We start from the raw sequence: 14,193 nt of genomic DNA, 5'->3' as shown, positions 1-14,193 counted from the left end.
CAGAAGAAACTTTCAGGTGGTGTACTTGTGATATACTGTCAGGAATGTCAGTTATCATGAAAAACAGCGTTCACACTGGCTTTGTGGTGGTGTGCAGGTTTAGTACGTGTGTGTTTGTTGTTATACAGATTGAAACGGACACATGTTAGCGGTCTGGTAACACACACAGTACATTATTTATCAGACGTCTGTACAGTAAACAGTCAGAACACACACACATAAAACTTCTTTAGATCCGACACCTGATTAACGCAGAATGAGTGTGCTGTAGCTCATGAAGTGCAGCCTGCGTCACCTCCATCACTGTCGGGAGATCTGGAAGTCTTCACACAAAACTCAGCACAGACGACGGAGCTGCAGACACACACATTTAAAACTAGTGCATCAATGTTCAAAGTCAAATACTTTAAAGGGGAACTCCACCGATTTTACACATCAAAGTCTGTTTCCAGGTGTTGGGGAGTTCTGCTGTGCGGAAAAAAAAAAAAAGTCTGAAGCCTTTCGTGGCTCCAGAGGGAGCTGAGTGAAGTCTGAAGACTACAAATTAGAAAATGAGAAAAAGTCTGGAGTCAGAAAGAAGTGAGCCTACAGACCTCTGTAGCTCCTCATCTCTGCTCCAGGCTCCAGGCTACATTAGCTGCTGCTAGCATAGCACCCCCCGAATCTTTTTGTGTCCATTGTGAGACTGAAAGTTTTATACTAAATCACTTCAGTCCTCTTTTATTAATTAAGAGCGCTGATAAATAAACTTCATAATACGATACAGCAGCGGTTCTCAAACATCTTTTAAAGGACAGAAAAAGTCGATTTCCCGTCTAAGCTGATTTAATTCGGAGGTTTAATCTTGCTAACAACATTTCACTAAATATGCAGCATGAGATCATTTCCTTTCACACTAAAGTTGACATGTTTAGCCTAATTGGAAGAAACACTAACATGCTTGAATGTCGGGTAGAATTGCTGTATTTTCTCTGGAAAAAGGGGGAATAACTTAAAATGGGACCAGGATCAACAGATACTGAGAGTGTAGTTACGCTCACCCAGCTTTTTCACTGTGTACTCATCACTTAACTACTTTTCCTCCACTGACCATTGAAATAAAACTTGCAGGTAAAAAAAAAACCATTTCATTCTAAATCACAGCAACAACTCGTCCGAAACTCGCCGTTCATTCACGAGTGTGAACGCAGCACACACTCTGCTCCGTTATATTTAGCTGGCTGTAAATACAGTGAAACGGTGCTTCAGCTCGTTGTTACTGTGCCGCCGCTCCTCTCGGCCGGCCTTCAGCCCACGCACCCCCTTCTGCAAAGATCCTCTGAGGAGCATAAAACCGTCATTAAAGGCACATTAAAAAGGGATTTGCTCGGCTGGCGCTTTATTTGCCAGGCCCCTGGGGGCTTGCAGTTTGATGAGAGCGGAGATTTGTTCGGGGCGAGTGGACTGTGTGTGTTTGCTTCTCCCTCTGTGAGTAAGCTGTTTACTAATGTTTGTGCATGTGTGTGTTGGGCTATAAATACTGCTGGTTTGAGCCTCCTGCCTGTGTGATCCCAGACTCCCCTCAGTGATAACCCACCTGCGCTTACTGTACGCGGGGAGGTGGTAGTCTGTTGACGGGGCTGCCGGTGGCTTCGCTATGACTCAGTGTGATTCTCTGCCTACAGGCTCTCACCCACGTACAATATGGACAAGACTCAAGTTAACTCTAATAGCCTATTATTCACTTTTTGGCAGGAGGAAGTATGGAGACCCTGTGCAAACACTGTCATCAGCTGAGGAGTAAGAACACAACAAGGTCCACACACGAGCTTAATGAACGTCAGCGCTTCCCTTCTGCATGCAGAATAACGCATGTGTGCTTTCCACAGTGTAATCAGGAGTTGTAGAGTGATCCCACAGGTGACGCTACCTGAGTGGGAGTCTTGATTACTTTGTATTTTCAAAAATCACTTAAGCTGACGTGTTGGTGTTGATTTAAGTGCAGGACCAGTTTCCCAGAGGGACATGCACCCTTAAAGAGTCTGCAGCAGAGATTACACTGTAAAACATGTTTTCTCGTCAAAATGAGGATCAACTCAAACCATCAGGGCAACATGTGCAGCATAATTCTGCTGATGCAGGTTCATGTAGATTCTGTATATTATTATGTTTTATTTGTCTTTTGCTGCTGCAGTTTCAGTATTTTGTGCCATGATGACGAATCTGTCGTTGAATACATCGTTTAGATTTGAAGTGTGAAGAAATAAAAGATGTGTTTAAGTGGAACTTTTGACTCTTGTCTTAATTATCCTCAATAAATAAAAAATCATAATGTTCAAATTTCTTAAAGCAACAGTTCAACATTTTGGGAAATATGCCTGTTCACTTTCTTGCAGAGAGTTAGATGAGAAGATTGATGCCACTCAAGTATGTACGATAAATATGAAGCTACAGCTAGCAGTTAGCTTAGCTTAGCATTACTGATCAACACATTACCCTTTGTGAAACCACAATCAATAATTGTAGCTCAAACAAACAAGATATAACATGTTAATTAGTGAGCTTTCGAGGAGCTGGGAGGTGGATGTTGTTATCTTTGGACAGAACCAGGCTAGCAGTTTCCACTTGTTCCCAGTCTTTGTGCTAAGCTAAGCTAACTGGCCGCTGGCTGTAGCTTTATATTATATCATACAAATATTATACATATCGTATATCAATCTTCTCATCTGCAAAAAGCAATTAAGCATATTTTCCAAAATGTCTAATTATTTCTTAAATATTTATCAAAACATTATTTAACATAAAGACTCCACCATCAGGTTAAATTACTTTGACTATGATGCTAAAGAGCTGCTACAACAATATTTCACAATATCTCAAGAAACAAGATGGTTTTAGTGTCTGCACATGGACACGTCTTCAGTTCTCTGAGAGGAGAGTTATTAAAGGAACGTGTGCAAGCAATCAAAAACCTCTTTAGTCTCCAGGTATTAATAGACGTACTGTAGCAGCAATCACCAGCGTGGGGGCTCTCTGATTGAACACAGGTGTTAGCATTTCACTCCTGATGCATAATTAACTCTCAGATACTCGCGTTAAAGAAACAGAAGCTCGGAGAAAACAAATATGGAAGAAATATATACATATATAAAGTAGCCAAATCAAATGCTGTATGTGTTTTAACAGCAATTTGAAAGTGTCAAACCGTCACAGACGTCTGTGTTAAGAACTGAGAAACTTGCACACAGACAGCTCGACTGTCTCACTGGACTCCCACAAGAGTTTGCAATATAAATCTTAAGGGGACACGAGATGATTTACAGGATAGCGAGGCAGAAACAACATATTCTGCTTCACAAAATCCCGTTTGTTTTTTCAGGCTTTCCTCTGTTGCTAATTACCGGATAATTGTTGGCATTTAAAGCCTCTAAAATTAGTCAAACAAAACAAGGAGAAAAAATCTCTGAGAGAGAAAAAAGCTTCAGAGCTGGAGGTGGAAACAACATGAACATGTAGTCAGGAAAAATAAACCTCAAGTGTTTGTGTTAGTGACACTCAGCCCAGGAAAAAATACAATTAAGGATCTTTTATTAACGCTGATGAGAGCGTCATGTTTGGCTCGGGGCTGCTCGGGGCCAAAGGTTTAAATACATGAAAACAACAGCGTTTGTTTTGATTTGTGATGAAACACAAACATCATTAAAAAATAAACAAAATACAAAAACACCCTGAAGCAACACACACCAGAGGAAACTCACTCTTTGATGCTCACAGGGACAACGCTAGTATTTAGCAGGCATAATGTTTACCATGTTCACCGTCTTAGTTTAGCATGCTAACATTTGCTAATTAGCATGCATTTGGTCAAAAACTAAATTGGATTCATTTAAACTTTGACCTGCTGGTGGCGCTAGATGAAACGTGAAGGGATCAACACAGTTATTATAATTCATCCCGAGGTGAACATGAATGTTTGTGGCACATTTCATGACAATCCATCAAACAGAGATATTTCAGTCTGGACCAAAGAGGCACAGAATTAAAACACACTAATGTTATTAAATACCAGAACATCAGAAATGCAGTGACCTCGTTTCTGTGCACATTGAAGTCGATGTGAGGAAGTAGAAAACATCTAGTCTTCATTAATAATCAGTCACACTGAGTTCACCGTCTGTCATCAGAGCTGCTGAAAGATCCCTGAAAGACGACCGCGTCGAGATGCAACATCGGAAACATGTGAAATGGCTGAACTCATATCTCACAGAGGTATTATCATTATACACACGTCAGTGTGGAGGAAGTACTCAGATCCTTCATTTAAGTACAAGTGCCAATACTACACTGTGAAAACACTTCACTCCTGCATTCAAAACCTTACTGAAGTAAATGTATGAAAGTATTATCAGCACAATTAAAGTGTCCAAAGTAAAAGTTCTTATTGTGCAGTAAAATGTTCCCTGTGAGCGTTTTATATAATATATCTGTTTAAAGTGGAGTTATTTTGAACTACTTTATATACTGTTGGGTAGTTTAATCTACAGCGATGCATCATATCATCATATGTTTGTAGCGTCGCTGTCCTGTGAGAACCATGTATCTCTAAAAAGTTTCATGAGCTCATAAAAACATACATACGTGTTTCACCGGACAGGGAGGGTATGAAGATTTGTAATCTGAAAGTAACTAAAGCTGTCAGACAAATGTAATGCAGTAAAAAGTATAAAGTAGCATAAAATGGAAATGCTCAAGCACAGTACAAGTACCTTGAAGTACAGTACTTGAGTAAATGTACTTAGTTACATTCCACTGTACACAGTTTAGATCAGTGGTTTGTTATGGCTCAAGAGAAATAGTCGATTACATGATGTGTAGATGAATGCAGATGTTGAAAAGACCAGATGTTGATAGGGCAGCAGCATCATTCATCGCCTGACTGAGTCCCATGTGAAATATCTGTACTATATTTAACTAACATCCATCACACAGCCATCTTTGTGTTTGTTAATCAGATTTCTGACCTTTGCGGTGCTTGAATAACATCTTAATTTGATCCAGAGATTCGTTTATGAAACACACCGGAGGCCTGACATGGAACAGCAGAGAAGATAAGTGTGTTTGTTCTCATTCACACTTACAAAGACATGACTGTGAGTCTGTGTACGTGACTCAGGTATACACCTAATTACCTGCTAAACATGGCGTTCAAAAGGCAAATTAAAACGCTCTGACGGATGAATGAATCAAGGTTGAATTATGTTTTTTTATCCCCTGACTTCAAAGAGGATGCAAATACCAAATACTTCTACAAATACAAATCTAATCTTTATTTACAGTTTTAAAGTTTTAACAATGTGCAGTTGTGTTTTTTGTAGCATTGTTTTGTGGTATTGTGTCCGTCTTGACGTTGCTGGAGTTGAGTGTGTTAAGAATCACGAGTGTTCATCGCCCTCCAGAGGTCACAATGAGGAACTGCAACACTACATTTAAATCAATGGTTAACAGTATTAATGTCAGTATAATATATAATAATTTAAACATGTAAAACTATATAATTATTAGTGTGATTATTAGAAATGACACGAGTATTGATAAAAATGTGTTACTTTAGTGTTGTTTTGATAATAGTTTTCTGCCTTGATGTTGGTGTAGATTCTTGAGTGTTTACTGCCCTCCAGTGGTCACAGTGAGGAATTACATCAAGGCACGATGTCAAGCTAGATATGATGGCATTGTGACACTTCCGTTCATTCTTTCAAAATAAAAGAATGTAAAAATCATAAACGAACCAACATAAATTATTATGAAATGATAATTTTGATTGTTCTTTCTCTCTTTTCTCTCGTGGTCGCGGTTGGAAACTGCAACCCAGCAATCTGAAATAAATATTTATACTGATAAACAGTCTTGCCTTCTATTGTATTGTATTATATTATGTTGAGCAATATCAATTAATGGCAGTCACAGTGTATTTAGAAACACTACAAATTATTACTATTACTACTAACAGTAACATGATAACTGTTAGTAACTGTTGTAATAGTTGTTTTAATAACAATTTTTTGGTGTGGAGACCTGTCTGACCTGAGATTTACCGACCAGCCTTAGAGCTCACGTTAGCATAACATGCTTCATTACGATTAGTAGTACAGCGTTGATGCTGTTGGAGGATATTTCATTTATGTCTGTGTCCTTTAACCTTCCTATGACAGCTGTAAGTTACAGTCAGCCCTCAATACCTCCATGTTGTATCATAAAAGCTGAATAAACGATCACAGTTGACATGAGAGCAGGTACAATTACGGGAGTTGACTGCCCTCCAGTGGCCACAGTTAGGAACTGCACCATGTTTGTACAAGCGTCAAGTTAGACCTGATAGCATATACAAACTTCCGATGTTTACTTTCAAAATAAATAGTGACTAAACTGAAGCAAACGGAAATAATTCGTCATTACAATTATGGAGAGTCTCGAGACCTCAAGGACGCGAAAGGGAGGCAAGTGTCGTGAAACATAAGGAGACAGCTAAAGGCATTGCCGGGCTACTTTTTGGCAGCCTTTTTGCTAGCAAGGATGGTTGTACTGTAAAACTATTACTATAATAATTAGATAAGCGCACAGCCTAACTGTTATTTACAGCAAAAGAAGTAAGGTTTTTCCATCAACCTGCTGCGTTTCTCTTCGTTTACCTCTAGTTAGCTTTGGCAAAATGTATATATTTCTGCCATCTGGTGGTCACAGTAAGTAATTACAACTGCATTGCCACAAGCATCAAGGTGGACACAATAGATACTATGCTATTTCCGGTTAAAACCGTGAAAATAAAACGCATATATATGTATGTAAGTGTGTGTGTATATATATATATGATTAGTATGTTATTGTACCTGGTTTACACGTTCTACGTGTGAGTATACCAGATATAATAACATACTAACACTTCCGGTAAATCATTTCGAAATAAAACTTTCAAACTAGGATTGTTGTGAGTTTATCCGCGAATATACATAGTGTTTATATTATTATATATGTATAACTAACATATCTCTCTAAAGCTACATTGCTCTCTCAATACAGCCATGGGTGGACTGCGCCTTCAGCATTATGATAGCTGCACTTGTAATACGGCAGGAACCACTTTCCGCTTTACGGCAGCTAACCACTTCCTTTCACACCGGCGGTCTGTCGGCGATTTGCACCGTTTGAGGACCGGTTGGATTAAAAGCCCCGATAGGGTGTCACATCATTCACGGTAAGATTACAGTAAGATATGTACAGACGTATGAAAAGTATCTGTTTTTACTCATGTTTGAAGCTAAATCGTAGCGAGCCCTGTGTACGTGTATGTAGCTTGCCACCCAGTTAGCTTAGCCTTGCTAGCGCGGCCACCTGGCAAGATGACTGCCGTTAGCAGTAGCCACCGTTAGCTAACCGAGCCAGGCCTGCAAAGAAATCTGTGATATAGTAGATAAACCAGTTCCCCCTTTTTGATATAATATAATTTGGTTGTTTCCTGTAAGCTGTGTTGTTGCCCTGTCGAGATTCATTAGATATTAGCAACGTTAGTTAGCATGTGACTGTACGGGAGAAGGCTAATGTCGGCCAGTGGTGCCAGATGTTGCTGTTAAAAATGTACAGATATAATAATATCTTTGTAGTGCGCTTGTCGACCGACCTCCAAGCGTATTGAAGAATACTCATATTCAGTGTATCCTCACAAATGGCGTCTTAAATTAACGTATTGTTCAGTCAATCCTGTGTGATCATGAAGGAGTTGTCACTTCTGTTACTACGGTTAATAAAAACCCCACGAATAAGAACTAAAACAAAAGCTATTTTCTTATTGTAAGATTTGATGCGTACACGTCCCTTCTGTTCAAGTCCTAACCATCAGCCCCTCCTTTCTCTTACGGATCAATAACGTCAATTGGGCATCCATTAAATCCACAAATTGCTGTTGTTCCAATAAAAGTTCGGTTTTAATAACGCTTACCAACATTTTCTGCTTTTACTCACTGTGGATAACAGCAGAAAGGGATGTGAGTCAGTGCTGAAAGGAGAAGTAGATTAATTGATTTGTCAATCAACAGACAATTAATAGAGAAACATTTTGATCAGTGGTTAAATAAATAATTTATCAATAAAATAATCTGTTTATTTTCTCTCTCCAGTCTCTCAGATGAGATGATTCTTTGCTCTCTGTTTTATATTAATGTAAAATAAATATATGTTGGTTGTGTGAAACTTTTTTCACTATTTGCTGATTTATTACAGACTATATTAGTCAGTAAAAAGTAATAACAGCTTCATCAGTAATGAAAAGTTGTTCCAGCTTGTTGTTGGATGCTCAGGGGTCAATGATGACTAGCCCACTGCGCAAGCTGATCAGTGCCTATTTATTTTAGTGCATTGCTGGAGAAATCAGTGCTGCTCATTGGCTGAGACCCCGTGCATGCCTGAGATGGGTACAACCTCCGCAGTAGACGCCAATATATTATTTGTACGTTGGTTATCTGGACACACTTGTAGGCGACTGTTTGGTCACAGAAGTCTTTTTTTCACTCTGTCTTCAGGCCATGGCCAAGTTCAACGCCCCTGTGATCCAGGACAATCCGTCTGGGTGGGGTCCGTGTGCGGTCCCCGAGAAGTTTAAAGACATGCCCTACCAGCCTTTCAGCAAAGGAGACCGTTTGGGAAAGGTTTGTTTTCTCACATTACAAGCTTATGAAGTTATCCAGTGTTCAGTCTTCAGCTTATTTGCCACAGTTTTCCTCACGTTGTGTGTTTTCTCTGTCAGGTTGCTGACTGGACTGGAGCGACTTATCAAGACAAGAGATACACAAGTGAGTAAGACAGCTGTACCAAGTCTTCCTCATGTGTAGATTTTACTTGGGCGGCGCACCCAGATTTGACATAAACACATTATGTGGTATTTTTTTACTTCATGTCTGTGTGGTAATACCATTGAAAACACAGACTGATTGAAAGGTCTGGCCTCTCTAATTGGAAGATTGGGAATGCACTACTTTAGTAAAGCTGATTGTCACCACTAATAAATTGGGGAAACATCAGACTGAGGCGTTAGACCTTAAAATAACAATTGTTTTATATGCGATTCAATTTTCTTTTATAGAAGTGTTGTTTAAATGAAAGAGACACACCGGTTATCGTTTAGAGTTGATTTCTTATGCATTACTTTCTTCAGATAAGTATTCGTCTCAGTTCGGAGGCGGTAGTCAGTACGCCTATTTTCATGAGGAGGACGAGACGAGCTTCCAGCTGGTGGACACCGCCAAGACGCAGAAGACGGCCTACCAGAGGAACCGCATGAGGTTTGCTCAGGTACAACAGGCCGATGCCGCAGAAACTCTGAATGTTGCTGTTTGTCAGCTAAAATATGAGCGCTGCATATTATATTTTAACTCGTCCCGTAACATGATGGTGTTTGTTTCAACAGAGGAATCTGCGCAGAGACAAGGACCGCAGGAACCTGACTCAGTTCAACATGCAGACGCTCCCAAAGAGCGCCAAGCAAAAGGAGAGGTGAGCTTCAGCCTCAAAGAAACAACGTCCTGTTTTAAAGGATGTTGTGTTGACAGCTGGTCGTGTTGCTAAGACTTCAGTTTAACCACAAGTTTTTGTCTTTTCAGGGATCGTATGCGCCTGCAGAAGAAGTTCCAAAAGCAGTTTGGTGTCCGTCAGAAGTGGGACCAGAAGTCTCAGGTACGGGTCGGTTAATCGATATTATTGGATTACAGCTGCAACGATTAGATGATGAATGGATCGACATCAGCATCTGTTTTGATAATCGATTAATCAGATTTGTTATTTTTCAAGCAAAAAATGCTGATTGCAACTTCTCAAATGTGAAGACTTTCTGCTTTTCTTTGTGATTTATGATGGAAAACCGAATGTCTTCGGACTGTTGGCACTGTGGGACATTATAATTAGCATTTGTCACTATTTTCTGGACTGAATGATTGATCGAGAAAGTAACTGGCAGATGAATCGATGATGAAAATGGTTGTGAGGTGCAGCTCTAGACTGGAAACGTGAAACATGAAGCTTTAATAATATGTTAGAAAGTTAATCTGAACTCTGATTATAAATATGGATAAAACGTTGTCCAAAGTATTCTTGCAGCAGAGTGTGCAGTCGATTCTTCTGTTGAGGGTTTTTGGTAACTTGGATGTTTTTCATTTCTTCTACTCGTAAACCCCCCTCCGGCCTCCCCCTCCGTCCTTCGGCCTCCCCCGTCCCCTCCCCCCCTGTCCATTTTCTTTAAGGCCCAGCTGAAGCCCAGAGATTCCTCAGTGGAGGTGAGGAGCGACTGGGAGGTGAAGGAGGAGATGGACTTCCCCAGACTGATGAAGATGAGATACATGGAGGTGGCTGACCCTCTTGACATGTAAGTGAAACTGACCTGCTCTTCGTCGTCAGTCGTTTTAAACTGGTTTCAGGTGATGAACAGTTGTGTCCTGGTTCTCCTTCAGTGAGTGCTGTGGTGCTTTGGAGTACTATGATAAGGCCTTTGACCGGATCACCACCCGCAATGAGAAGCAGCTCAAAAGCATCAAGAGGATCTTCCACACCGTCACTACCACCGACGATCCTGTCATCCGCAAGGTAGACCGCGTTCCACGTGTGGAGCTGTTCATGGAAACGCAGCAGTGACAGTCAGAAGTTTGTTGTTTTGATGCTTTCTGTACAACAACTCGTATTTTTTTGTTCTCTTTCCAGCTGGCTAAGACTCAGGGTAATGTGTTTGCCACTGATGCCATCTTGGCCACTTTGATGTGCTGCACGCGCTCAGTCAACTCCTGGGACATCATCGTGCAGAGAGTGGGCAACAAGCTGTTCTTTGACAAGAGAGACAACTCAGACTTTGGTGAGGCTTTGAGAGATCTGCTGATGTCACTGTTGGCCAGGAGCTGCTTTACGTTTCACTTGGCTGTTGTTGCTGACGTCTGTCACTGCTCCTCTCAGATTTGCTTACCGTGAGTGAGACGGCTAACGAGCCACCGCAGGATGAGGGCAACTCCTTCAACTCTCCTCGTAACCTGGCGATGGAGGCCACATACATCAACCACAACTTCAGCCAGCAGTGTTTACGCATGGTAAGAACGCACATAATATAAAGCCAGGCTAGCTGTTCTCCTCTGTTTCCAGGCTTTGTGCTAAGCTAAGCTAACCAGCTGCTGGCGGTAGACGTATGTTTAACAGACAGATATGAGAGTGGTGTCAATTTTCTCATCTAAATCCACCAGAAAGTAAACAATTCCCAAAATGTCAGAATCTAGCTTCAACCAGTGCCTCCAGCAGATGGTTCGTCTGTAGTTTAAAATGACACATTAGTTATTTTCCTTACACATAAGATGAGTGCTAAAACATCCTAAATTGATTTATTTTATGAAGATGTGTCATGTTTTTGTTTTCTTTTATTCAGGGTGGAGAGCGGTACAAGTTTCCCAACACCAACCCATTTGTGGAGGAGGATGTAGACAAGAACGAGGTGGCATCTGTAGCCTACAGGTGAGACGCTGAACCCTCGCAGTTATGTCCAGTAACTTAAATCAAACTTGTATCCATCAGCCTGTACAAAGTGTAAAGTACTTCAGAGGTTGCAGCTACGTTTGTGTGTGATAGTAGATTCATTTCATCCTTTGAGCTCAAGATGAGGCTGTTGTAACGTTAATAAAACCACCAGCGTACATGTGTGTCGTTGGATGTGATTCCTCTCATGCTGATGGCCTGTTTTTGTTTTTTAGATACCGTCACTGGAAGCTTGGGGAAGACATTGATCTGATAGTCCGCTGTGAGCACGATGGAGTGATGACCGGTGCCAACGGAGAAGTGTCCTTCATTAACGTCAAGACCCTCAACGAGTGGGACTCCAGGGTGAGAGCAGGCAGAGGGGACCTGGTTTAGTGGTTTCAACAGTGGGTTCATCTTTACAGAGTTTTTAATGTCTTTTTATAATATTGCCAGGCCTGGAAAACACAATCTTTTAATGGTTAATTTGTTCAAATGTTGTTTTTATTTCATGCTGTCATGTATTTAATAGTTATCTTGACTGAACTGACTGAAAGTCGTTGTTTTTAAGCTAAATATCCAGTGGCCCATATTCTTTTGACGTCAGTAAGTGACTCAAAGTGAACGTGAATGTTTGACCATGAACACACAGACGTAGTAGCAGCAAGTCTCCCCAGCAGAGAGACAGCAAATGACTTTGTGAGCAAAAGGCGGACTCATCTAGACGGACCCTTTACCTTTAGTGTCAGTTGAATTGTCACTGTTGTGTTTAAAGAGCTTTTGCTGCTCTGTGTCCTCACCAGCATTGTAACGGGGTGGACTGGCGTCAGAAGCTGGACTCTCAGAGAGGAGCCGTCCTGGCCACCGAGCTGAAGAATAACAGCTACAAACTGGCCCGCTGGACCTGCTGCGCCATGCTGGCTGGATCAGAGTACCTCAAACTGGGGTGAGGAGCACACACACAAGGGCTTCTGTCAGAAGAATACAGGAGATGTAGTGATGGAGGCCAGATTATAATCTTAGCACTTAGCTTTAGCAAGCTATATTTGAGCTTGATGATGCTTTTGTATGCAACTCTCATGAGGACGACCTTGCAGATTAGCTGAAGCTATAAATGCTTTGGTATGTGGCTTTGGTTCATGCTGCATATTTGACCCTATAAAGATAATAATACATGCAGCGTTAATAGGCTTTATGAATATGACATAGCTGATTGCTAGCATTAGCTAAATGAACTGACTGCTACACTCGGTCCAGGTTTTACTCATTAGTTATCAAATCAGCAAACACACTTCCTGGAACAAACCCTTTTATGTCTGAGTTAGACGGCTGTGATACAAACTAATATGTCTTTCAAGTGAATAAAGCACAAACACATTCTTCCTGTTGTAAGGACTCAGTTACCTTGATGGAGACAAAAAGCACAAAGAGCAGTATTGAAAGCTTAGACTGACTGTAGTTGTTGCATCTCTGCGTGTTCTTCAGGTACGTGTCTCGGTACCACGTGAAGGACTCGGCCCGTCACGTCATCCTGGGCACCCAGCAGTTCAAACCCAACGAGTTCGCCAGCCAGATCAACCTGAGCATGGAGAACGCCTGGGGAATCCTCCGCTGCGTCATCGATATCTGCCGCAAGCTGGACGAGGGCAAGTACCTCATCCTCAAGGACCCCAACAAGGTGAGCCGCCACAGTTACTGAAGTCGTGAAGACTTTGTTCTGGATTCATAAAAACTCCCTGTTCTAAAGGCGCAGGCAGCTGTGAATTGTTGAGCTCACGGGTCGATATTCTGTGTGTTTTTTTTATCAACAGCAAGTGATTCGGGTGTACAGCCTGCCTGATGGGACCTTCAGCTCTGATGAAGAGGAGGAGGAAGAGGAAGATGAAGAGGATGAGGAGGAAGAAGGTGAGATACACCTGTCTCCGGGTGGCTAGCATGAGAGCAACAGACTGAAAAGAAGACTGCATGCTGAACAGCTGTCTGCAGAGATCAGGCTGTGCAGATTAGTAAAGTGGATGGCTCTCCACTGCTGTATGTAATATAGCCTGTATTTAATGCTCAACTGTTTTGCACATGAAGACCTTTTAAAAGATTGTATTTCAATCATGTTTCAGTCTTGTTGCATTCAAATCGTGAATTGGCCCCAAGCTTGAAAGACATCAAGATTTTATTTTTTTTGGTTATATCTCGCGGCAATTTACTTTCATCAGAAGTTTGAAAAGTAAAACATCCCTGCAGCCTCTGAATTATTATTCTTGTCTGAATATAAATTCAGGGGTCTGTTCCTAGAAGCAGGTTTACTCCCTGAACATCACATCTGGACCATGAACTGATGTAAAAAGGGATTTTCTGGGGTTTACACAGCACACTTATCGTACATCTTGTTTCTGTATTAATCCTGTTTTGTTTACTGATAGAAAACTGTTTTCTTTTCTCCTCTTCTCTTTGTAGATGAAGAGAATTGAAGTGTGGAGTCGGCTCCAGTGACCAAAGAAAGCCTTCCATACGTATAGAAACACAATTTAACTCCTTTTGACATCCAATAAAGACAACTGATTGGCCTGAACTGCATTTATTAGTGTTTTCTGCTCGTGTGTGTTCAGTTATTCTCAGCACAGAAGTCCAAACATTTTGTGATGCATATCAACAGTTTACACATCAGCAGCTACTGAATATGTTGAC

The 14,193-nt window shown here is 41.1% G+C and overlaps 1 protein-coding gene across 2 annotated transcripts; it reads left to right on the top strand.

The window, feature by feature from the left end:
• Window positions 1-7,153: 7,153 nt before the first annotated feature.
• Window positions 7,154-14,077, top strand: eif3d (eukaryotic translation initiation factor 3, subunit D). 2 transcript variants are annotated; one of them, XM_070923521.1, is made up of 16 exons: window positions 7,154-7,231; window positions 8,553-8,678; window positions 8,777-8,822; window positions 9,185-9,321; window positions 9,437-9,522; window positions 9,630-9,702; window positions 10,272-10,387; window positions 10,473-10,605; window positions 10,720-10,867; window positions 10,966-11,096; window positions 11,426-11,511; window positions 11,748-11,877; window positions 12,315-12,457; window positions 12,997-13,189; window positions 13,323-13,416; window positions 13,963-14,077. In XM_070923521.1, exons 2-16 carry the CDS (start codon window positions 8,556-8,558, stop codon window positions 13,974-13,976), a joined length of 1,653 nt encoding a protein of 550 aa, XP_070779622.1. In that variant the 5' UTR covers window positions 7,154-7,231; window positions 8,553-8,555; the 3' UTR covers window positions 13,977-14,077. The 2 variants fall into 2 exon arrangements, with proteins under 2 accessions (XP_070779622.1, XP_070779621.1); XM_070923520.1 differs by having other exon boundaries at window positions 10,266-10,387.
• The last annotated feature ends 116 nt before the right edge of the window (window positions 14,078-14,193 follow it).

Source organism: Enoplosus armatus, chromosome 17 (assembly GCF_043641665.1).
Source record: "Enoplosus armatus isolate fEnoArm2 chromosome 17, fEnoArm2.hap1, whole genome shotgun sequence".
Classification (NCBI taxonomy): domain Eukaryota; kingdom Metazoa; phylum Chordata; class Actinopteri; order Centrarchiformes; family Enoplosidae; genus Enoplosus; species Enoplosus armatus.
The sequence above is the reverse complement of the archived record's forward strand: the minus strand, read 5'-3'. Positions and strand labels throughout refer to the sequence as shown.